A 25,943-nucleotide genomic window follows, 5' to 3' on the forward strand; every position below is an offset into this window, starting at 1 on the left:
TACTGTCAAAAAGCTTTATTTTACTGCAAAGAAGGATTTTCTTTTTACCTAAAAATCTAATTCTGCTGTGGCGCCGCATGTTGCCGACCGCTGCACTAGGCAAATTCAAAAGACAAAAAAACGGGAGACAAAGCAGGGGTGTAAACATAAGAAACCAACACAGATCAACACTGTGTCTGTATCAAGTAAACTATACAAGTAAACTCAGAAGCTTAGAGCTCAAGTAAACTTCGTAAGGGACAAGACCAAATGCAGGAGTATAATGTAAGGGTTGTTATTGAGCCCATAAACTAACAACAGGTATGTTTAATGACAGAGGGGTGGAGCCAAAGATGAGCAAAAGCTGGAATGAGCCATTCCAGATGGGTCAGGTCCAAAGAGTCTTTCCAGAGGGGGGGGGTATTGTGACACAATCTCAATGTAAACGTTGTTAAGTTACAAAGAGTACCTAGTCCTACAGTGCATACATGGAAGTTAAGCTACAAAAGCAGCCCATTTTGAATTCACCATGGTTGTGATGTCACAACCACAAACACGCACTTACATATTCAGCAGTTTTAGCTGCCCATTGACACTGAAGTGATAAGGGGTGATGTTATTGCAGAAGTGATAAGAGGTGATGTTACTGCAGACAGTTTGTAGTAGCATTATTGCACCGAATGATGTGGGGAAAATGATTAACCCATCAATCAGAACATCTCCCTAGCGAAACATTCAGAGACTTTGGTGATGGTCCCTTTAGCTTGTTTAAATCTGCCTCCAGAGGACATACAGCACATGCATGTCCACATTAGGCAGAGTCAACAGTGAATAGTGGATGAACATGTTTGCTCCCTTGCTCCCTATGTCAACCTGGACTGCTTTTTAAACATAGTCCAATACAGGACAGCCAATCAGAACACAGGATTTACATATATCAGCCTTAAAGTTACAGTAACAAACGCAGCCTGTTTAATTCTCAGGCATAAGGAGAGGTTGGAAAATGATGATGTGAAAACTGGTTTATACATAATTATAATTTATGGGAAAGAAAAATACAAGAAAAGTAAAATAGAACATAGTTGCCTTTGAGCTGGTAGCAAGCAGCAACGACCTCAGCACTACAGTGTCTTTGTAAGATTCTCTCTGAAGTTTTTGTCAGTCTTGCTGTACACAGTCTCGCTATTACTTCAAATTGATCTTCAACCTCCGTCCTTTAAACGCATAACACAAGGGCGCCTTAACTCAGCCTCCAAACTGACTTCACTACTTATGTTCTCTTCTTTGTTAAAAAAGCTCGTTAGTGAACTGAAGTGGTTTTGCGCCGGGTCGGAGCAAACGCTTTGCAGATTTTACTCTCTTCTCAATAGGCCGTGCTTTTGATGTCACCCATTTTCGATGTTGAATCAGCAGTGCAGTACATTTTGCAGTAAAGGGGAGAGTAATGTTGAACCAATGTGCTTTAGGCCTGTGGGAGTGAAGACCTTTATAAGTCATTTAAGTGTTCATTTTCACTTTGATCCACTCCCATGTACCACAGAGACTGTGTAGAATGCATCACTGGGCTGGCTGAAAGAAAATGGAGGACTGTTCAGCTAAATCATAGCAGCTCTATACGAGAGAGGGGGGGGTGTGGGTGGGAGAAACAGAGAGGGAGAGAGAGGAGAGAAAGAGTAAGAAAAAGTGAAAAAGAGGGAAGAGAGGAGAAAGCGAAAGAGGAGGAGAGACTGAAAAAGACTGAGGAGAAAGAGTGAAAGAGAGAAGGAAAGAAAGACAAAGAATGAAGAAACAGAGAAAGAAAGAGGGGTGAGAGAGCTGGGGGGCGGAGGGAGAAAGAAAGAGTGGAAAGAAAAAGAAAGAAGGAGGAGAGACAAAGAGAGGAAGGGGGAGGTGAGAAAGAAGAGAGGAAGGGGAGAGAGACAGAAAGAATGAAAGAGGAGAGAGAAGAGCGAGCAAGAGAAAAAGAGAGGGAAAAAGAGAAAGAGGGGAGAGAGAAGGGGGAAGAGCAAGAGAGAGAGAGAGAGGAAAGTGGGTAGAGAGAAAGAGAGAGTAAAAATGCTGTGAGCAAAAAAAGGAATGTATTTCTGGAAATATTTTGGACATCCACTTCACACTGCAAGTGGATCCATACAGAGAGAAATAAAGTAGCTCTAAAAAAGAAGTGCATTAAAACTATCGTCGAACATAATCTCACATGTATCAACTCAAGCATGTAGGGAAATGGATTAGAGCTTCCTAGTATGGAGAGTTATAATTAAAAGGATATTAAGGTGAATTGAAAAACCAACTCCAACCCAAAAATGGGAAAGAAATGATCTGATATGATTTTCTCTATAATCATTTTAATTTCTAATCTCATGATTTTTCTCTTTTTCTCTCCCATCCTTTTATTAATATTAATGAACATAAATGAGCAACAATATTTGAAAAAGGAGAGAGGGCACAGTAAGGGAGATGAAATATGATGAAGAAATAAAGAGAATTAAGTGATGGATACTTTCTGCTTTGATTATAAAAGCTTGATTATAAAGCAGCCAAACTGCCAGCTTTGTGGAGTAAAACTTTACCAGCACACCTGTGACTATGGGACAGTAATGCTGTTTCTTAGTGGATAAGCAGGGCAAAGGAGCAAAGTTCTAAAAGAAAGTTCCAACATATCAACTACCCTGTCTGGACTTTCTCTATTTCGCCTAGATCACATGTGTCAGGATCCAGTCCGTGCGGGCCAACACACTGCACACTTCAGCACGCTGCCTCATTAAACACACCTGATTCAGCTCATCAGCTAATTAGCAAGGCCTTCATGAACTGAATCCAGAGCGTTAGATGAGGGTAAATGCTAATCTCTGCAGCAATTTGGCCCAGAAGGATTTGATATGGCCCAGTTTGATATGCTTGGCCTAAATAGATAGACAGATAGATAGACAGACAGACAGACAGGACAGATAGTAGGTATACACAATTATATTGGAATCTAATTGCGACGTTGGACTCCTGCACAAAAATCTCTGCATTTTATTCATTTTACTGCATTTACATTTCTTTGCAATGCTAATCCAAGTACATTTCTACTTTTTTAAAATGTTTATTTATCACAGTTTTATCACAATTGGCATCGACAGATAATTATAGCCCAAATTTTTCATATGGGTGAGTTCCTAATAGAGATTAATAGACAGTAGGGATGCACGATGATATCGGAATCATATTGGTATCGGCCAATGTTTCCTGTTTTAAACATCATCGGCATGGTGGCGATGCTTAGTTTTGGCCTAAATTTCAAACAATATTTAATGACACATATATTGTATACCAGAAGAGCAATGTTACAGCAGCACAGCTAATGTCTCTCAGAGCGCTGCACACATAAGCAAAACCTGCAGCTACACAGGTAGATATCTCTGTACATAAAACCATAGGTAGGATGTTCTGAGGTTCAATCTCCTTTTTAAAAAAACACTACCAGTATTAAAACTACAAAGCTGAAGTTGGCTTCTTATTCACCAGTTTCTTGTATGAATTTTCCCATTCCACCTTAAATAGTGCAGCAGCTGCATAATGACACCCAAGTAAAAAGTGTTGTGCCGAACTCTGACTCCCCTTTGTGTGCACACGTGTCACACAGGCATATGGACATGATAGATTGTTTCTATGTGTAAATAACTGTTAATCTTAAGTCTACCTTCCCAGTAGATGCCAGAAAAGGACCTAAAGCCAAACAAAGAGTCTGACAGTGATAGTTTAATTTAGCGTAACAAACCAAAGATGCTGGTTGTTGTCACAGCGCTTGGTGGACTGAATGTCTTTTAGTCATAACGATAAGTATTATACAAGAATCACTTTAAACACAGTTTAAACACAGTTTAAAGTTGAGCGTATCTCCACTAGAAACAAGGGTTCTGAATTTTTGGATGCAGCCCGGTTGGTCTGGTGTGCAGCGGCCTTTACAGAAGGCAGTTTTGCATACCCAAGATGTAAACATATGTACATGTTAAGTATCAGATATCGGTATCGAACGATGTGTATATGTAAAACATGGATGGATGGATGGATAAACTGCACAAATTGAACACAGAACGAGACCACAAAATTCATAGTAGGAGAGATGTGGCTTGAAATTTACACAGAGGAAGGCAGTCATTCAAAAGTCTTGAAGATAAACAGATAAATACTAATGGACTGTTATCTCAGCTATCATTACTAGCCTAATCTTTTTCCAGCTCATAAACTGATTGTGAAAAGTGAATAATTTCAACATAAAATATACTAAAATGCACAATGTTTTAGATAACTATTTAAGTTATTAATAATAATAATCGACATACACAAGTATTCCACCAAGAAATGTAGTTCCTTTAGAGTACAGTATTGTTGCTAAGCAACCATGGACCGCTGAATGAGGAGAAGAATGTTCACCCATTGCACCCAAGAATGTCACCCATTGCTGTAAACTGCAGACATTTCATGATTTTTTAAAACATTTTTCATATAACAGTAAACATATGTAACATAGCACTGTTTAATGCAAAAACTTTCAGTTTATAAGTCCTTTTTGGTCACCAAATTACCACCGCAAGTCTTCTTCTGCCAGTCTGACAACGCCACTTTTCTCACACTGGGGATGAATCTCAAACGGCTCCCTGCCCCCAATATAGTGCACTATGTAGAAATTTAAATACTCCTGCACCCCAACAATGCAAAATATTGCTAAAAATGGTCATTTGGGATTCATCCACATTCATACTCGACAAGCAGTGCATTATTTGACAGCAGAAGCTTGAATTTCTAAACTTAATGTTACACAGCACACTATTTAGGGAGTACGGAGCCTATTGGGATTCAGCCTTGGTTTGATGCTACTTCTGACTGACACACGGACATCTGCAGCGTGTAATCCATTCAGGTGACATTCTTTAGACTTTTATATTGCCCGTGATGTTGGAGTTGTTTGTTGGAGTTGTTTAGCATGTTTGCTAGCTTTTAGCCTGTTGGCTAGCTGACCAGCCTAGAAAATAAGTTTGTTTAAACTGAGGGGCTGAAAAAACAGGTTCTTACTTCATCAGTACACTTGGTGCTCCGTGTGATTAGCACTAGAGTCAAAGATTAATCCATTGACAGCAGAAGGTTTTTTTGCACTGTGGCGCAGTAATACAGAGTCAGTCGCTGGGAGGCAATCATAGCCGTGGAATATCGGTGATTTTACAACGGCTTTGAACGCGGCTCACCCAATCAGATTACAGGACCGGAACTACTGTTTTATAATGCAAAATAAACTTGAGCTTGATGTTAAAGGGTGCATTGTGTGACAGTACATGTCCTGTGCAGCAGATTAATAAGATTATTAAATGAATAATAAATTAGGAATTTGTAGTCTTACTATAAATTCCTAGGATCACTGGAATAGAGTTCCAGAGAACATTAGAAATGTAAGGTTAGTAGGTGTTTTTAAATCTAGATTAAAAACATACTTGTTCAAACTACCATATGACTAGACTACTGCGTTTCTTTTTACTGTATAGTTTGTAAGTGTGCTGTTACTTCATTTCAACCAAAATGTTTAATCTTTTTAATGTTTTGCTAATCTTCCTATCTAAAGCATTTTTATAACCAAATGAATTTAAAGATTTTGTAACTAAAAAGAAAAGAGCTATTCTTCTTCTTCTTATTGTTTAACTTTGCAATATAAGGGAGACATGTAGCCTGACGAAATGAGCAGAACTGGGTGGTACCCGTAAGAATATGTTTGTAAGTTTGTGCTTAAGTTTGTGCATAAAGTCTTTACTAAGTCTTTAGTTAGTTTCAAACTATCCTTTTACTAAATGTGCTTGCACCACCAAAGCAATACCATTCAATGAACACGCTGCCATGGAAACATGCCATGGAAAAATGATTTTTTTGAAGTTTTATGAACTGAATAGTTTCTTTATTTGTTTTTTATGTCTCTGCACAACACCCAAATGTGCAGATATTTAAACATTCAAACAACATTTTCTGTTGATCTGGCTAAATGGCAAGCATCAATCTGGTTTGGAGATGAAAGTAAAACCAAAGCATACAGCGTTTATTGTTTATTAGTTTATTATTATTGTTATATTAACTTATATTAGCAAAAGGCTTAGAAAATGTGTGTGTGTGTGTGTGTGTGTGTGTTGTTCCCGTTAGTTCACCAACACCTGCTTAAGGGGAGGTGTAAATATTTAATAACTCCTAAGCTCAGCACATAAATTAGTTTGTGTACTGCAGCCCGTTTTGATTTAGTAATGCGTAAACCTGAACTAAGCACACACTTATATTATAACTAGCCTACATCTGAACTCCCATACAGCTGGTGCAACTGGCCCCAGATCTGGATTTTAAGTTCCTTTTCACTAACTGTATATGATAAGAATTTGGAGTTGCTTTCTGAGAGGAGAACAGATGAACTTCAGGAAAGAGAAGGCAAAGAGAAAAACGACACTGAGAAAGAAAAGGGGAAAAACAAAAATGGAAAGTCAGTTAGGGGTGAAGACAGACAGAGAGCAAAAGAGGAGGAAGAGAGAGAGAGAGAGAGAGAGAGTGGAAGAATGAAAAATGAAGAGAAGCAGTGAGGAATTCTGTTATAACAAACAAAGGCCTCCCTGTGCTCTCCATCTTCACTGCCTCATAACAGCATCGACAGAAACAAGTGCACCATTCTAGCCTGCGTCTTTTCCTCTTTCTCCCCCAGCCTCCCTCGCTCTTTTCCTCTGATCTCTCTCTCCCACTCTCTCCTTCCCTTTCTGCCTCTCACTATTTCTCTTGCTCTCTCACTGTTTCTCTCTCCCTCTCTTTCTTTTTCCCCCTCCCCTCTCTCTCTACCTCTCTCTATGTCGCTCTCTCTCTTTCTTTGTCTCTCCTTCTCTCCCTCCCTTGCCTTTCGTTATGGGACTTCATTTACAGTCGCCTTTTGCTCAAATCTCAAGATAGTGCAGTGTTCTTTCCACTCCTTTTTTAAACCATATTTTCTCTCACTCTCTCTCTCTTTCTATCTCTCTCTCTGTCTCTCCCTCATCCCCTGAACTCCCCCGTTCCCATCCACCACTTCTTTTAGCGCTCAGAGCATCCCCCCTTCTCTCTTTCATCTTTTGCTCTTCTGTCAGTCCGCTCCGTTCTCCTCTCTTGCCTGATCTGCAGCACTTACGATGCTCCCTGTACTCTCTTTTCTCTGCTTTCCATGTCTCGCAAGCGCTCCAAAATAGAGTGGTTAAATAGAGCCGATTTGATTTGTCTTTATTTAAAGAGGATCAATGGCGCCGATCGAGAGGCTGTGAAGTTCAAGCGTAAATAACAGCCACATACACACAAAAAAATATACACACACAAACACACACACATACACAGGTTTGCACACAGTAAGCATGGAGAGAATCTGATCTCAGCTGACAGTCCGATCTACTGATTCTTTATTTTGCATTTCTGCCCTACTTTATAGTGCATGCCCTTCTCTTTCCCTGCCCTTTCCACTGTGCTTTCACTCAGCATCTTATTTACTTTGTGATGGTGACAGACAATACCAGCCTGGACATGCCCAAGCTCTTGTGTGTCTAGAGGTATGCGAATGCTATAATTCAGCCTGAATTTTAGTCACCTTTGCTTCATTTCAACTTCTCAACTCTCTATCCCATTATGATGCATGTGTGAAGTGGAACGCACATCCAGGTTCACCCAGTTAAGAACAGAGTCAGAACTGTTTAGTGCCGAAAAGCTGGCTTTCAGCTACAGACCTTGGGATGGTCATTATTTCTCATTTTTAAAACGAAAGTTGGGACAGTATGTGAAATGCTAACAGAAGCAGACAGCAGTGGTCAGTAAATTCTGTCTGACTTGTGTTATACTGTAAACAGTACAAAAACACAATATTTGATGTTTCACTTTATGAATTTTTTTTTTGAAATATACTTCAAATTGGATTCCTGAAACACCTTCCAAGAAAGCTAGTGTTTACCATGTTTACCACTGTGTTGCATCACCTTCCCTTTAACATTACTTAATAATTATTTATGACTGAAGACTTAAATTGATGCAGTTTTGAAAGTGGAATTTTTTTCGGTTCTTCCATCTTCACCTGCGCAACCATACATGGCCTTTGTTGTCATATTTTGTGCTTCATAATGCACTACATTTTTTTCAAAGGGAGACAGGACTGGACTGCAGGCCTGCCAGTCTAGCACCCACACTCTCTGTTGTCATGCTGAAACAGGCATGGACAGGACCGTCTGAAGGGTTGAAGGTCAGAGCCATTCACTTGTGGTTTACAAAAAACACTGCCTTCGATAAGGTAAACCATTAAATATCTTGTCTTGCTACTGTTTTCGTTTAAATGTCAGGGAAAGTAGATTTATGAATCAACGGTGTCTGTTTTTATTTGCATTTCACATTCTGTCCCAAGTTTTTTGGAATTGACATTAAATACATAAAATACATGTAGGCCTATTTTGTATATAGATATCTGGATATATAGATATATAGATATAAAGATATATAGAAGAACCACTTTCAGTTCCGTAAAGAACTTTTTCAATTGTAAATGAGATGTCCAGGTACAAAGGACCTTTTTAAAGTTCAGAGAACCTCCACATGAGGTGAAAGTTCTATACCAATAAAAGTTATTTCCTAGAACTGTGTATATGGGCCCACACTTGAATTCCTTCATTCCTGTCTCATATATAGCTTTCATAGTAGATTCATAGTAATTACTGAATCAGTTATAGTAGTAACTCAATGTCCTAGGAGCTAAATAATAAGCCCAGAGTTCAAGGGGTTAAAGTACTGAAGCACTGACTGGTTTATCCATACCTCCCCTAGTTGAGACTGCACCATTTACAGAGACTAGTTTGGTTAGTTACTTTAGTTAATATATAGTCAAGCTTAGTTTGGGCCTTGAAGTTTAATGCTGAAAACAACAGATATTTATGGGCAAGGAAACATGTCACACTCAGTATTTGGGAATTACACTTAGTATTTCAGTATTATATTCAGTACACTCCTACACTAGAGCTGCTATTGTCTCTCTTGTCATCATCACATACATAATAAACAAAATGTGGAGTGAAGGCACGGTGGAAAGGACAGGGAAAAAGAATGGCATAATCTAAGAAGTAGGGCAAAAAAAGCAATGACAAAGAGAGGATTGTCAAATGAAGTATAGTTCTACCCATGCTCAGTAGTGTGGAAGTATAATCAGAGCAACTCTGATCAGACACAGAAGAAGCACTTTTAAGCCTTAGTGTGAAGTATCAGGTTTAGAACAGGTCTGGTTGGCTTGCAGCACTAGACAGATGAAAGGTAGTTTGAGGGTTTATGTAACAGTTGTACTTCATTTTTTCACGACTGTTTTTCCAACCTTTCTTTATCCCCTTAGAATCAGACAGACTGTTTCGGTCCTTTGCCTTCAAGACATATAAATTACCTCTGCTCTGATTGGCTACACTGCATTCAAAAAGTAATATGGGGTGAAACACTTTCAATGTGAATGGGTGGGTCTGAAACTGCTAAAGACTGAATAGGCAGATATGTAGTTTTGTTTGTGACACCAAAAAATGGGCTGTTTTCTAGATATGGAATGTATAGACTGGTGACTGAGCAGCTTTGAAACTTTTACAGTGTTTACATAGTACACAGGTGGCTATTGCTGCCTTTTTCTCTAGTCTTCTTTTTTAGTAACTTCATTTCTCATCCAACCTTTTATTTTGATATGTAAAGACTATGATCTACCAAAGCTGAAAATTCTCAAGAGGTGTCACAAACTACCATCAATATACTTCTCACTTCAGTCCCCTTTTATCATTACTCTGATGAAACAAATCAATAACAGTACCCTAAATGCTGTTCTGTAGGTTGGTATAGTATAGTGGGTAACACCTCTGCCTTCTAGGCCACAGAATGGGGTTCAAGCACCCTACACTATACCAGTAAGAGTCCCTAGGCAAGACTCCTAACACTACCTTCGCCTACCTGTGTAAAAATGATCAAAAACTGTAAGTTGCTCTGGATAAGAGCATCTACCAAATACTGTAAATGTGAAATGTTCTGAATGTGTGTGCACACTGTCTCAGAAGCAGTGCATCCAACAAACAGGGCAGCATACTGCTTCTTTTACACAGTGATAGAAAACACAATAGCACACAGAAAGCTCTGATTCCATGTGCTGATCCATTTTACTATGGCCAACATGGACATTTCACACATTGCAAATACACTACACTTTTACAGTTTCTTTAGTAAAGGCAATGGTTCCACATAGAACCATGAACACATAGAACCATTTGAATTGATAAATGGTTCTTCGCATGGACAAATGGTCCTTCTCTATGATAGCTGGTAGGTGTAGTATATGGTTCTTAAAACAACCTCTTTAAAAAGTTACAGCATTGAAAAAAAAGGTTCCACTATTGTTAGGAGTGATAAAACCCTTTTTATTACTATATACAACCCTTTCTGAAAGAGCGTTAAGAGTGCTGCATCATATTCTAACATGTTGAAGGGTACAAAGCTAAAGTCTCTGAATATTTCTGTAAAGATACATTTGGGTTAATGCATTTTATACAGCCTGAATGTGAGCTTATATCTCATACCTGTGCGTGACTGTACCGCCTGACTGAAGACTTGGGAATGCGAAACCTGACATTAGCTTTTTTTCATTTCTCTTTCAGCAAGTGATTCAAATTCACATGAGGAAATGAGAAAGCAAACTGGATGACAGGGCTTAAAACTTTCATTTGGCCCAAATGATTCACATTTCTAGCAGGAATTGGGGTATCAGAGCTTATGTTTCACATTTTCTTAATGTCTCATTTCTCATTCTCTTTGAAACAAGGCTGAAAAACGCTAGTCGTTTCAGCGGGTGCTCGATGGAGAGGAGAAGCTTAACAAAGTTCTCACAGCACAGATATTGCACTACAGTCACCTGTGGGAGTAAAAAAAAGGAAAAAGTACAGAAAAAAAGAACAGAAACAAAGCGGGCTTGACGTGTTTATGGATCTATGGCTCTAAAAACTGATTACAAACATGTTTTGATAGCTCTGTATCTATGATTTTCATTATATTGGTTTTAGATGAACAATCTGGACTATTTTGATATCATTTCAAGGTTCATTGATAAAATCCAAGCGCAGTCTCTGGTAAGATTAAAAGCCTCTCTAATAAGATTTAAAGCAGTGAATTAAATTGTAGTCTCATTGTGGTTTGATTAATGCTAGCTCAGCAATTATCTCTCGCTGCACGCTGGTGGTTCAGTAGGCACCAGCATCTATCTCTTCCTCTGTACATTTTCTCTTTCTCTCTCTCTGTCTCTCTCCCCCTCCCTGCCCTGTGAGTCTGTCAGCTTTTAACTGGTGTGTATGTGTGTGTGTGTTTAATGTGGGCAGCACGGAAGATGTTGACAGCCCTGTAGATGGTGCAGATGCAGCCAGGAGCTGACAGGCTTGCTGATTAACCCTCCTCTACACACACACATGCACACACACACACACACACACATACACACACACACACACACTACCACCACACAAGCACACAGCCCCCAGACTAAATGATGGTCCTTCTAACGCTTTAACCTGTTCTGTGCTGCCTGCACTATTCCTCTACTCACACTGCCTAATAGTCCTGTCACACACATCTCAGGCTTCTTCAGCACTGCACCCACAGAAATTCATGTTCTCTTATCACACACTATTCCCCAGCACTGACTCTGTCCATGGGTCATACACCAACAGAGGGAGCTGTGGAACCCACACATGTAACTAGTATAGAATGCCCATTTATGCCAGCATAGGATCAGCTCATATGAGTCCTAGGCACCTCAGAAAATTATACTTAGGAAAACACTAATATTAGAACATATAAGAATAACATTAATACAGTAAGAGGCAATTTTATGTACAGTGGAGTCCAAAAGTGAATACTGAAAAAGAAATATTTTATTTTAATACAAATATTCTATTAAGACTTTAAGGACCTTCTTATTCCCACCCACAGAACGCAATCAAATGTCTAGTTTTGAATATTGACAGTGGTTCTGACAAAAGATGGTAAATGAGAGATGTTTTGACAACATCTCTCAATAGAGTTCTAAATTGTTGTTAATGTTGATGTACTGTTCTAAACATTATTTTTTTTATTTTTCAATAATGTGTTGAAATTGGTATACCTTCACAATGTAATGCTCTCAGAATTGTCTTCATGTTGTTTGGCAATCGTGGTCTACTCTTAAGAAACAGCTTGGTAAAATAACGGTTTACTGTCATTATTTTAATAATAGATCCAATTTTTTATTGAACCTTAAGAATAGAGATGTGTATTTTATCACATTTTGAATTTTTCAGTTTAATACACACAGTAATCGACTATTTGCGGCTGTGGATTATGCTGCATTTACACTATGACAGCAGACAGATGACGACAAATTAGATGCTCCATATCATTCTGCAGCAGTTAGTCCAATCGTACACCGCTGCAAGCAAGCAAGCAAAGTTTATTTATATAGTGCTTTTTAGAAGAGGTGTTGTCACAAAGCAGCTTTACAGAAAAAATCCGGGTCCAAGCCCCCAAGAGCAAGCCAGTGGTGACAGTGGCAAGGAAAAACTCCCTAAGAGCAAGAGAAAGAAACCTTGAGAGGAACCAAGACTCAGAAGGGGAACCCATCCTCCTCTGGTCGACACCGGATAGCAAACAGTGTTGGTATAAAGTATTATAGTACAAAACAGGGAAAACAGGTGGAGCAATGGTTAATTAGATTAGTTTTAGTTTATGCTGCCCTGTTAGTATGGTGATGCTGTCATCATGGAAACATTTACAGACTGCATGCTGCCATCTTCTGTAACGCCAACATCTTTCACTGTGGTAAAATCACTGTAATGCTGGGCCTCTTGTAGCTCACTGCTTTAACCTTACAAGTTTCGCGATGTACCACTGGACTGATCTCTTATCTGTGTAGATCTGTTCAAAAAAGGTAATCTCTACTAATGCTAGGTGGTAGTACTACACTCTTAAAAGATGGTTCTTCAAGGATTCTACAGTAAAGAAAATGGTTCTATACAGAATCATGAACTCTCAAGGAATTCTTTGCATGATTAAAGGGCTCTTTGTATCATCAAAGTGTTGATGGAGAATGTGTTGTAAATAGGGTTCTATATAGCACCAAAATGGGTTCTTCTATTGTTAAGATGTCAAACATGTAACAACAGAAGAACCTTTTTGGTGCTATATAGAACCATTTTCTGAAAGGTTCTATATAGAACCATATATAGCACATTCTCCATCAACCCTTTCATGATGCAAAGAACCCTTTAATCGTGCAAAGAGTTCCTTGAGAGTTCATGGTTCTATATAGAACCGTTTTCTTTCCTAAATAACCCTTGAAGAACTATCTTTTTAAGAATGTAGGACAAGAGAGTGTGTGTGGTGTAGGTATGTCTGTATGGCTCTGAGACACTGCGTGCGGTAGAGGGGATAATGGAGGTATAGAACACTACTGCTAATGGAAGGGTACAGGCGAATAGTCAGCTGTCAGCACACATCATACCCCACAAGCTAACTACTGCACTGAAAGAGAGAGCAGTGAAGGTATACAGCGAAATAAAAGGAATGAAGGGGCAGCAGGGAATCGCATTAGAAAGGTTAGGGAGATTTGCGAAAGGCTGGAAAGAGGGTAAACAGGGATTGAAAGAGAAGGCTTATCAGAGAGAAAGAGAGAAAGCCACACACATACATACACAGAAACACACACATACAAACACTCTTTCTCTGCAATTTGCATCAGCCAATCATGCCTGATGGGAGATGTGCAAGCGCATCAGCAGAAGAAAAAAAACATCTCCTGCTCACTGGAGTGCCTTTAGTAGCACTCAACTACAAGAACAAAGCAGGCCCTATACTACATTACGCATGCACTACAGTACAGTAGGAACACAGACTACACTATAGTAAAAACAGAGTAAGCTACAGTAGAAAAGATGAACTGTACTACAGTAAAAACTCTGGCTATACTACAGTTAGAACACGGACTATACTACACTTAAACATGAACAATACCAGATTAAAACACAATCAATACTACAGTAAAAACAATCACTAAACTACAATATAAAACATGGGATATAAATGTGGGGTATACTACAGTCTCAAAAACTGACCATACTATAACAACCACCATGGGCTATATTACAGTAAAACATGAACCATAATACAGTAGAAAAAATAACTATACTACAGTAAAATCAGACTATTATAGAAATAAAAAAGTAAAAATATGAACCACAATCATATGCAGGATTTTGGCATCCATGGTCAGATTACATGTTTTGTTGATTTTCTAAGTAAAAATAAATTATCTACATAACTATCTATTATTTATTAAAACATTTCTGCACATCTTAATACACAATTACTGTTTATTTGTTGAATTTAACATATTCAAAAAAAATACAACACAAAATGTGGCCTGTGCAAAAGTTATGGCACATTTTAAACTGAATGTTTTAGTTCTCTCAAAATGTTAAAATGTGCAAATAAATAGAAATTGTAGCCCAAATACTGCAGAAAAATGTCATATTTAAGTTTGTTCTCTGTAGAGGATGTGTTGACGTATACTTAGAAAAACAACACATTGACTATACTACAGCAGTACATGGACTACACTACAGTAATAATGGACTACACTACAGTAATAATGGACTATACTACAGTAACAATGGACTATACTACAGTAACAATATGGTCTAATAAAGTGACTAGAAATGGCACGATACCAATTTTATTGTTCTAATACTAAAAATGTTACTGAAACCTCATTGGACAATCCTGATACAGATACACATCTTTATACACATACAGATACTGTTTCTTTAGAAAACTACTGCAAATAAGTACTTTCAAATAAGTTATTTTTAATTAAAGCACTTCACTTAAGATGAGCATCTAAAAGTAGACTATCATGCTCAAACTACTCAATCACTCTACACGGCCACAGGAAGAAATACATAGCTGACAACATCACAACACACAGTGTGACTGTGTGCTATTTCAGGATAGATTTATTACCAGATTGGCTCAGATTAATTATTTTTTCTCTCCCATATCCAATCCAGGATTTTCTGCTGATACCCCTATAGCTTGCAAGTACATAGTAACTGATGTGATATTAACCAGATATACACAGCAGTACTTGGTACTACACTTTATTAACTAATCAGGGTTTAATGAGTAAATGCAGTTCTTACAAGTACTCTCTGGTTTATAGTTTGCAGTTTGTAAATGTAAGTACAGAGCAACTAATGTGAGAAACACCAGGAATCCAGCAGTATGTGATGCCAAGAACTAACATCATAATGGTAAATATTACCAAACTGCTTCAGGAAATACATGCATACCAGATAGAAATGAGTAAGTACAGCTGATAAAGATGAAATAGTGACTGTAACATCATGTAATTATTCAATTCAATAATTCGTCTAAATATAGAACTGGTAACTACAAAGTAAGTACAAAGAAACAAGACTGAAACAACAGCTGTACCCCACCTGGTTTGTTTTTAATAGTATTTGCTATCTTACACTAAGTAGGCAGTATTTGCCAGTGTTTGGGTAGTTACTCAAAATAATCCATTACAAATTACTAATTACTCTTAAATTGTAATCCCATTACTCAGAAACTGACACAGATCTGTACCAAATGGTACAAGGGGAAATTCATTTCAGTACTTAACATAGTAAACATTTTTTGAAAGGTCTGTCAATATCTCTGCCTTTCAGTCAGGCATACGCAGTTATGCTGATAAAAATGAAAATCTGATGCTGTTTGAAAACTAGCCACTAGAAATATTTCAGAAACAGCTGCCTCAAAATAAAATCATTAGATGAGGTCTAGACTCTTTCTTCCATAACACAGGGATCTATATCCATTAGTTTCATATTAACATTATCAGATGCTTTGACAGACTTGTTGGAGACAGTACTTCTCCCACTCGCACTGCTCATATTCATAAGCAAAGTTAAGCAGTTAGCTGGTGCAGTTAGCACACATGCTCAATTATGTACAGACACAGATGTATGTTTTGAATACATCATATGCAACTGATATTGCTCTGTCCATATCACATATGGGTCCATATCACATATGGGTAATGCAAGTATCAAAGGCAGTAACTGTAATTTGATTACAGGCTTTTATACTGTAATGCGTTGCACTACTACTGTTACGGGAAACAGTAATCACATTCCTGTAACCTGTAACTTTGCATCACATTCCCCCCAACACTGGTATCTGCAGAGGTAACAACAGTATTGCTTTGGTGAATAACAAAAAATTGTGTTTTGTTAACTTTTATAAAGTGAAGTCAGAAAAACATTAGGTCATGCACAATTGAGTCCTCAGTAAATAACGAATAGTAAGTAGCAAGTAAAGAGTAACTGCCTACTCGCTTGACTATTTCATGAGCAGAACATAAGCAGACGCACTACATCTTTTCTGACATGTTCTCTTATGGTGTTCCTCTACTATGTAATACATAATAAAACGTTGCTGGTTCTTGTTACTGAATCTTTTTGAGTTTTGTGGATGTTGTTGTCTTTAGCAACTCTTTAATTAGGTTTTGTATATATGTGTGTAGCACTAACATGGTCTACTGAGTTCCCTCTTATATACGTGCTAAATAAAAATAAAATATGGCATTGTGTTGCACAAAGCCTCATCCTGCTACATTCAGCCCTTCTCGACAATATCATGTTGTATTCACCTGAATAGAACTGGGTGGTTTTTGTGGCGCATTGTGTTACAGTCTAAGCTGCTGCGTGTTCTTGTCTATTGTATGGCAGAATCACATTCATCAACATTCAGTTCCAGTATTTGCATGTTAATTCTTCCTGGAAAACATACAAGGACACTTTCGAATGGAAGCCTGGGATCAGTCTGGATGCTTACTTTAAAGACAGCCTGTACATTCAATCTGTCTGCGCTGAAAGTGGAGATCCATAAAAGGCATGAATGGGTGAAAGCGACGTTGCAAATTGGATAAATGCATCCATTTAAGGCAGAACTCAGCATTAGCCGTAGTTATTGTAAACATCCTTAATGACATTCATCATGTTTGGAGCTTGGTCTGTTATTCTCCAGGCATATAATGTATGTATTTCCCATCTTCACTTCTTTTCTTTTACTTCAGAAATTATTCTCAGTCTTGCTGGCTTCTCATATCATACACTGTCCTGTTTTCTTTGTTTTCTTGTAAAATGCATTTGATTTGAAATACAGAATCTTTACGCTTGAGTGGAGAGCAGTAAACAGGTTAAGTAGTGCTTTTGTATTTATTTATTTATGTTTTATACCATATGTTGGCTCCTAATCGAAATGAGTGTGGTTATTTGAATATATTGATCTGTGACCTGAATAACATATGAAGTAAGGTATGTGCAGTTAAAGTATAAAAAGAGTGTCTGATACAGAATGCTGTGACACAAGTAGCTGATTTTTTGGCTCACATTAAGCAAAATGATGTTGATAAGCAGAAATATATATTTTTCATATTATCTTTTTTGATTATTTTATATACAATAATAACTTGTACAGTGTGGATTTAAATACAACAAACTATTTGGCAGAAGGTATTTTTATACATTGTGTAAAGTAGAAGTTATTAAATTATAAATAATCTACAGTAATTGTCTATTTACAACATTTTTATTAAGCTCTCTGCCTTGAAATTTGATCTACACTTTTGAAATTTGAGGATCTCTGGATATTAATTTTATCACTTCATTCTCAAGGCTATACAGCTTTCTCAGTCATTTTAGAATCTGTTTATCATTCTACACATATCTCAACCTTCTTCATTTATATTTACAGTTTCTTAGACTACTAAATATCTCAAACCTGAGAAGGACAAGTATATTAGAACATATAGAATTTATACTCAAATTATCCAAACATACCAAATTGGTTTTGTATTGTTGAAAACATTGATATATAAATACTGTCAAAATTATTTAATGTAAAGCTGGAACAAGTTAAAAAATGTACCTGAATGACTGTCCAACATTTGGATGTAGAATGAAGCTGTGTAGTATTGAACCCAGTGTGGAAAAAACTCCATTGCTGTTAGCCTGCTGATAACATATGAATCAAAATATCATATTCTCGTAAGCAGAAATTAGCATTCTTGTTGCAGGTGTTTCTCGTAAACATAGGCTACTAAGTAAAGGTTTCCACAGTAAGCACTGTTATATAATGACTGCTGGGGCATGTAGCATACTAATTAAATGATACAGTGCAGTATACAGTGCAATTTTTGTTTTATATTTTATTATTTCATTGTAAATTTTGCACGTGTGTCTACTTATGACATATATATATATATATATATATATATATATATATATATATATAAATATATATATATATATATGTCATAAGTAGACACACGTGCAAAATTTACAATGAAATAATAAAATATAAAACAAAAATTGCACTGTATGGCCCTGCGATGGACTGGCGACCTGTCCAGGGTGTATCCTGCTTTCCGCCCAATGACAGCTGGGATAGGCTCCAGCACCCCACCGCGACCCAGAAGGTTAAGCGGTTTAGATGATGGATGGATGTATGTATGTGTATATATATATATATATATATATATATATATATATATATATACACATGTATGTATGTATATATATATATATATATATATATATATATATATATATATGTGTGTATATATATATATATATATATATATATATATATATATATATATACACACATGAAATATGGTGACAATATCGAATTATATTGATAAAAGTTTTAGGTTATTTTGTATACTGGCACATGCCTAGCTGTGACAGATCAAATGTGCAGCCACCTTGAGAGCAATAAAAGATGGAATGACGATCTGATGGACAGAATGACAGTTTTCACTTCTCCATTATCACAACCTCAGGTCCAGCAGCTTACACACATACACACACACATAGAAAAAGAGAGAAGAGAAAGTGTGAGAAAGAAAAGAGAGAGACAGAGAGAGAGGGAGAGAATCAGAGAGAGAGAGAGTGAGAGAGAGAGAGAGAGAGAGAGAGAGAGAGAGAGAGAAAGGAGCTAGGTGGGTTGAATGTGAGATGTATAAATAAGTATGTGCATGTGTGTGTACTAATAATGTAAGGTGATGAGTTTTTCTGTGGATAATCAGCTGGGCTCAGGTGGACATGCATCCTCTCTGATTCACTCTCTTTCTCTCTCTCACACACACACATACACACAACACACACCTCAGACGTCACACTCCTCTCCTTCAGCGAGAAATCAATCCTTTTCTCAGCACACCGGCTTAACACCACCCTGCACACAAATATCATCCCCTTCAACACCTGGCCCTGACACACACACACACGCACACACACACACACACACATACACACACACAAACACACAGTGACTTTGGCGCAAACATTCATCTAGCACATACAGACATTTATCATTTTTATTTTATTTCACAGACCCATTTGTCTGCCTTTTTAAAATAAAATAGTATGAACAGTTGAAGTAGTATGTAAACACTGTTAAAGTTTTAATATGTGCTGGTCACGCTCAGGTTTATATGGTCCATATATGGAAATGAACTTGTAAAAACAGCTTGTTTTGAATTCAATTTTTTCATGAGTCACAAAAAGCAACACATTTGTGTATACCTGCCTATTCGTCTAGAGCTTTTTAGCCCCACCAATTCACACAGAAGCTATAAGGAGAACAGACCTCGTTTACACATCAGTCTTAAAGGCACAGAAGCTACATCAGCCTAATTCTAATGGGACAACAGAAGGTTGAAAAGTGGACATGTACAAATGATTTTTGCCTGTTTTTGTACATAAACCTATACAAAAGCCCTAAGTGGACTTTGGGGGAAAATAATAAAACACAAGAAAAATGTAGGATATGGGCCCAGTACATGCTGGCTATCAGAGGCACTGGCACTACGTCAGATTACCATTAGTTAACAGCAAAACACCATGAGAAAGCTTCATTTAAAAGCACTAATGATGCCTCAGTGAGTGCGCTACTCTATTAGGGCAGAAAGATACTCTGACTAGCCCCCTAAGGATCCATCCAACCATTCATAAATTAAAACACCGTATTAGCCACAAACTGTGTTGATGTCTTCGGGGGAAAAGGAAAGAAAAGTGAAGATATATTGCACAGAGAACTCCTTAAAACCAAATCGCAAACTTAGTTTCCAAAAAAGAGAGAAAAAAAGAAAACAACAAGACTGAAAATGGCAAAGAGAGAAAAAGAGTCTCTTTGTTGGCACAAGAAACAGTGGCAGGGCAAAGAAAGAAGCACACAGCTCAACAGAAAAGCCGTCTCAAGAAACAGCAGCAGGGCAAAAAGCACACAGTTCCATCAGAAACCCCTCTCAAGAATGGAGTCCAAAAAGAGCCAGGACAAAGAGGTGCTTATCACCATTTCTAAGATAGATTTTAAACATTTCTGAACAGGAGCTCATGGGTAATGTGAGCACTGAAAAAAGTACTGCATTAAATTTACTTCATTCATAAGTGTACATCATTTCCACATAAATAAAATATAGTACATCAACACAATAAAGACAAAACTGGGTTGATGTAATATATATATATTTATATATGCTAGTTCACTTGCTCAGGTCCACATCGGAGTTTGAGTTTCTGTGACATTTTTGTGCATCTTTTTACATGGGCCAGACATTTTGGAGAAACACAAATGCTCTGTTACTTTCACATTTGCCACTATTAAAAAAAATTTAAAATAGAGATGCTATAACAGACAGATAAGAGTCTGTTATAACAAATCTTGTTTAATATCCGCTTCTGTGTGATTGGTTTGTCAATTTGAATGTAACCAATGAGGTCATGTATACTTGGCCAAAAATAAGTTTTGAAATCCATATGCCAAATTCAAAAGCATATCTTTGCTATAATTTTACTGCTTGCCTGCTGTTACTAGCAGAAAATCATTCTGTGATGTTAAATTTAGGGATGCACAATGATATCGGAACCATATCGGTATCGGCAGATATTTGCTTTTTCAAAAATCAACAGCATTGGGCCGAAGCTTAGTTCTGGCCGATATTTCAAACAGATATTTGATGACGTATTTATTATATGCCAGAAGAGCTCCACTAACATTTAGGTGACACTGGATGCCCTACAGCAGCACAGCTAAAATGTCTCCTACAGCACTGCACAAAACACAAAACCTGCAGCTACTCGAGTAGGTAGCTCCATACATAGAACTCTAGGTAGGATTTTCTGACAGCTTAAATCTTCTATTTAAAAACAAACACTACCAGCAATAAAACTATGAAGCTGAAGTTGGCTCCTTCTTCTCTAGCTCCTCGTTTGAATTTTCCCATTCCACCTTAAATGGTGCAGCAGTTACATTCTGGCACCCGAGACACCAGCAAAGAGAGTCGTTAATAGGTTCAAGTTCATTTTTACACTCTACTCATATAAATTGAATGAAATAAAGCATTCAGCATTACTTATCACTCTTGGTATCAGTTTACTACCTCTTCACAGGCTGTTCTCAAGCTGAAAGATATGAGTAACTTTAGCTGTGGTAACTTACCATTAGCGTTTGGCTGTTTGCCTAAAAGACTGCCTGTCTACCTCTGTGTAAATTTCAAGCCACATGTGATCTACTATGGCTTTCTGTGGGCTCGATATGGCTTTAATTTAATGCAATAAAGGCAAAATGCTAAATGGCATGCTGTGACGAGCTGGGGAATCAAATTTTTGGACGCTGTGCAAAACGGCATGCCCGGTGCGCAGTGGCCTGTACAGAAGGCATTTTTGCATGCGCAAGATGTAAAAATATGTTTATGTAAATATCAAATACTGGCATTGGCCCAGAGTTCCCATATTGGTACATGACTAGTTGAAATCTCTTATTTGATGCTGACCATCATAAAAATGTGTTCCCAGAGGCAGTAAACTGAATCAGTGTTCACTTGGAAGTGACTTGGAAGACTGAGACTCACATTTTTCACCTGTGCACGGTTCAGTTCTTTGGTACGGCTCCACGGGTGTTATCACACATGTCAAAACAGACCGAACTAATGAAAACATTTTATGAGTCTGTACCAAACAACGTAGGTTTGAAAGCACTCTTAATATCTATGGTTCAGGTTCCTGGATCTGGACCAAAGGGAAATTATACATTGTTGCATTTAGCAATAGATCGGTTAGGATTCACACTGACATATTCCACATCAAACCAAAAGATGTGAGCAAAAGACACCTTTACGAGTAGAAAGTACGTAAAAGTTGACTTTTGACAGGCTTTGGTGACAATTAGTAGCATAACACCCACCGAACTTTCATAACCAATGTATTCTCTGGCCTAACTTGTGGGTTTTATGAATGTCTTGTTTTATCTATCTCTGTTGATATTTTAAAGCAATAAGCCACGAGAGGCCATGTGTTACTTCTCTGACAAAGCAAGGTAAAACCACTATAACACATGGTCTTGGCATACTGCTTTTGCTTAGCTTTACTTGGTGTGTTGTTTTATACATTTAAACACAATACAGTTGAAATGTGGGGTTATATTTAAAGAATATTTTATAATGGTTTATAGAATATTTTATAATGGCTTTGTATGTGCCTCAGCCACTTTCTAAAATGAAATCTGTTTTATAATGACCAATTCAGAGCCCAATAAGAGATGATAAAACACATCTTGTGAACATTCTTCTGCTGCTTATACCATAGGTCTGCACTTCAAACAACTGCTCCGGAGTTTGTCTGGAGACGCACAAGAGTTTGAATGGCAGCATCACTTGTTTAAGCGAACTGCACTAGAGCAGGAGTAGCAAACTGCAGTACTGCAGAGCCAGTGTCCAGCACAGTTTGGTGATTTTCCTGCTCTAAAAACACCACCTTAACCTGGCAATTAACTGCTGAGTTGAATCAGGTGTTTGAGTAGGAGCATCAACAAACTGTGCTGGATTCTGGCCCTCCATGACTGAAGTTCACTACTCCTGCAGTAAGGTTTGCTTTAATCGAACAAAACCTGCTAAGCGTGAACACGCCCTCATTCATCACTGAACGATGTACACATCTGAACCAAGTAAACTCAGTGCACCACTTTTTTTAGTCTGGTGTGTGTTTGTGTGTCTGTGTTAATGCTTTTATCTACCTACTGAATCAGTAATGTTCTTATATTTGCAGAGTGGTATTTACTGTGTGTGCAGATAAAGCCACTCCAGAAGTTCCAGCACTGGAGTGCAGAATAGAGCCTGGCTGATTTGTCCTCATTAGAGCTGGGGTGATATTTCAGCCATCATAATCTCTACGTGGCCTCGCACAACGCCGCCACACAGCAGCAACAGTTGGTAAAACCAGCAAAGCTGTGAAATTATGGCTTAAACAACTTTGTTTGAGCATTATGTTTCAAAGCCTCTGTCATCTATTGCGTTATTGGTGATACGGCAGGATTTTGTCGTTGGCCAGCACTCCTTTCGTTATAAAGCTACAATTTCTCTGCACAGGAATCAGCTCTGCTGATGGTCTTTTACCACTCTTCTTCGAAGACATCCAATAACGCTTTCAAGTTTTTTTCACACAGACACACACACACACTCGCACACATATAAATATCTATATTTGCACATGAGGATAACAAATGCTACTACACATGACTAATAAAGAAGGCTCTTTTTTAATTCCCCCAAAAAAAGACTTAAAAAATACAAGAAAAAAGGAAAAACATGCAACAAAAATACCTTCGTCTCGCGGCCGGTTCATTGAAGATTCATCGTGTTTTTTTGTGAGCGGACCTAGGGTTAAGACAAAAAGGAGGGGGGAAAAAGAGAGAAAAGAGAAAATTCAAAAAAGATTACTGTGGTAAGAAAAAAACCTCAAAACTAAGAGAAAAAAATCAAAAAAAGAAAAGAAGAAAGAGCAAAAAAGACAAATCATCAAGAGGTCATTGATCTTATTTGTTCAAAAGAGGAAAAAACAAAAGAAAACAAAAAAGGCATCATAAACACAGAATCAGTGCAAGAAAGACACAAACTCTTGGCAAGATCAAAGAAATGTGCTATTAGATCTGTGAATATTTCCCTGTGGCTTGTGGGAATTGGCTCTGTCCTTGTTTGCGCTGTTTGTTATTGCCCTTTTTTACACTATCTTTAGTGTCTATGGTTCCAACGGCTTGTTTGGCTTCCGGGGATGAAGGAAAAATCAATGAGGAGGAATAAGGAATTAACCTCAGTGGCTTGAAAAACAAGACTGCCCCCCCCACTCCTCCTCCTCCTCCTCTTTCTTTCCCCTGCTCCCTTCTGCCCTGTCCGGCTCTCACCCCCACGCCCCGAAAAAAAAACAAAAAAACAAAACACCACGTGGGGAGTGAAGGAGCCTAAGGACTAAGGAGCCCCTCATAGAGAAACACACATGCTCACACATTCACACATACACACACACTCTGCACATACACATGCTGGGAACACATGGATAGGGATGCTGTAATTATTATTATTATTTTGTAGCACAAGCAGGTGTTTATCGAAACCTGTCGTGATGATGTCATAAAACAACAGGGATGTGTATTTTTCTTTTATTAAGCACACAGTCATGGAAATAAAGCTTTATTTGGCAGAGCAAACAGGACATGAAGAAGACCAAGCAGACAAAACCCTGCAGGAATAAATATCAGGTTATGTGATGGACATTAGTCAAAATCATGCATCCCAATATCAGACCCATTCATTTTTTTGTGGCTCAAAACATTTTTGCTTCACTCTGCTGGCAAAGCAAAATGAAGAAATGGAGTACACCTTGGATTGTGCTTATAATGTGTAGAAAAAGTGGGAAAGAAACACAGTATACCTTTTATCAGGTAACAGTGAAAATAGTCAATTTTCTTGTACTGATGAAAAAGAACTTTTCATCTTCTAATATGTAATATGCATCTTCTAATATGTCATATTACACAATATATGCACAAAGAAAACCATGAATCTCTGAAACTTTCCTGGAGATGAAAAAACATTCTTAATTTCAATCTACATTAACATAGCTTTTTATTATATTTATAATATGTTATTTCTTGTGGTTCATTTGCTAAGAAACGTTTACATAATGTGAAGGTCAGTCAGCAATGCTTTAAAACAATAAACAACAAAAAATGGGAGTTAGGCAGTTTTGGAGAGACAGAGAGAAAGAAAGAGATGGAAACCTTTATTGGGATGGATGTGAGTGAGAAACTGAGCTGTGTTTGAACTCTGAATGGCGATCGAGGCTGACAGCCATAGCGTGGAAACAGAAATAGAAAAATACAGAAAGATAGAGGACGAAAGAAAAAAATAAAATTTCAGGCAATAACTGAAGCTTAGTTTAGTAAGGTGAACCAAGCAGCTCTCATTTTTCTCCCGTTTCTCTCCATTTCTCTCCTGTTTTTTATGCACTGCCTCTAAATGGCTTACGTGCCTCAGGCAAGTCCAGTTACCTTAGAAAATCAATTCAGAGCCAACCTTGTGTGCATAGTTCTGCATGTTTCAGTGTGTTTAATGAGTACAGCGCCAATGCTCAGACTCAGCCAAATCCTTCTCCTTCCTCTCCTCCCTCTCTTTATCTTGCTTTCCTCTTCTGCCTCCCTGCTGCCTTTCCACCAATTCTCTCCATTTTATCCATTAACTCTCCGCCCCTTCTTCCTCAGTGCACCTCTCTCTCTTTCTTCCCCACATCTCTCTCAGTGGCGTACTGCAGGGCTAAATTGTGGAGCCACTCAAATTTGGCCAAGAAGCTTCCAGGATGCCACAGAGAATGAGAGGCATCCTGCGTGTGAAGCTAATAAAGCCTGCTGATCGTGAGTACTGGATGGTAGAACCTGTCACTGCACTCATTAAGCCACATTACTTTAATTTGTGAGCCATGGGTAAAGTTCTGGTCTGTTCTGCAGCCAATTTGCAGCAACTGCGCAGT

The 25,943-nt window shown here is 37.9% G+C and overlaps 1 protein-coding gene across 1 annotated transcript in view; it reads right to left on the reverse strand.

The window, feature by feature from the left end:
* The window catches only part of nlgn2a (neuroligin 2a), a 197,439-nt gene that overhangs the window by 79,019 nt on the left and 92,477 nt on the right, over positions 1 to 25,943 (reverse strand). Inside the window, exon 3 of the mRNA XM_036597603.1 lies at positions 23,744 to 23,797. Within this exon, the coding sequence (XP_036453496.1) occupies positions 23,744 to 23,797 (54 nt within the window). The remainder of the gene's footprint in view (positions 1 to 23,743; positions 23,798 to 25,943) is intronic.

This window comes from Colossoma macropomum, unplaced genomic scaffold (genome assembly GCF_904425465.1).
Source record: "Colossoma macropomum unplaced genomic scaffold, Colossoma_macropomum, whole genome shotgun sequence".
In the NCBI taxonomy this organism is placed as follows: Eukaryota; Metazoa; Chordata; class Actinopteri; order Characiformes; family Serrasalmidae; genus Colossoma; species Colossoma macropomum.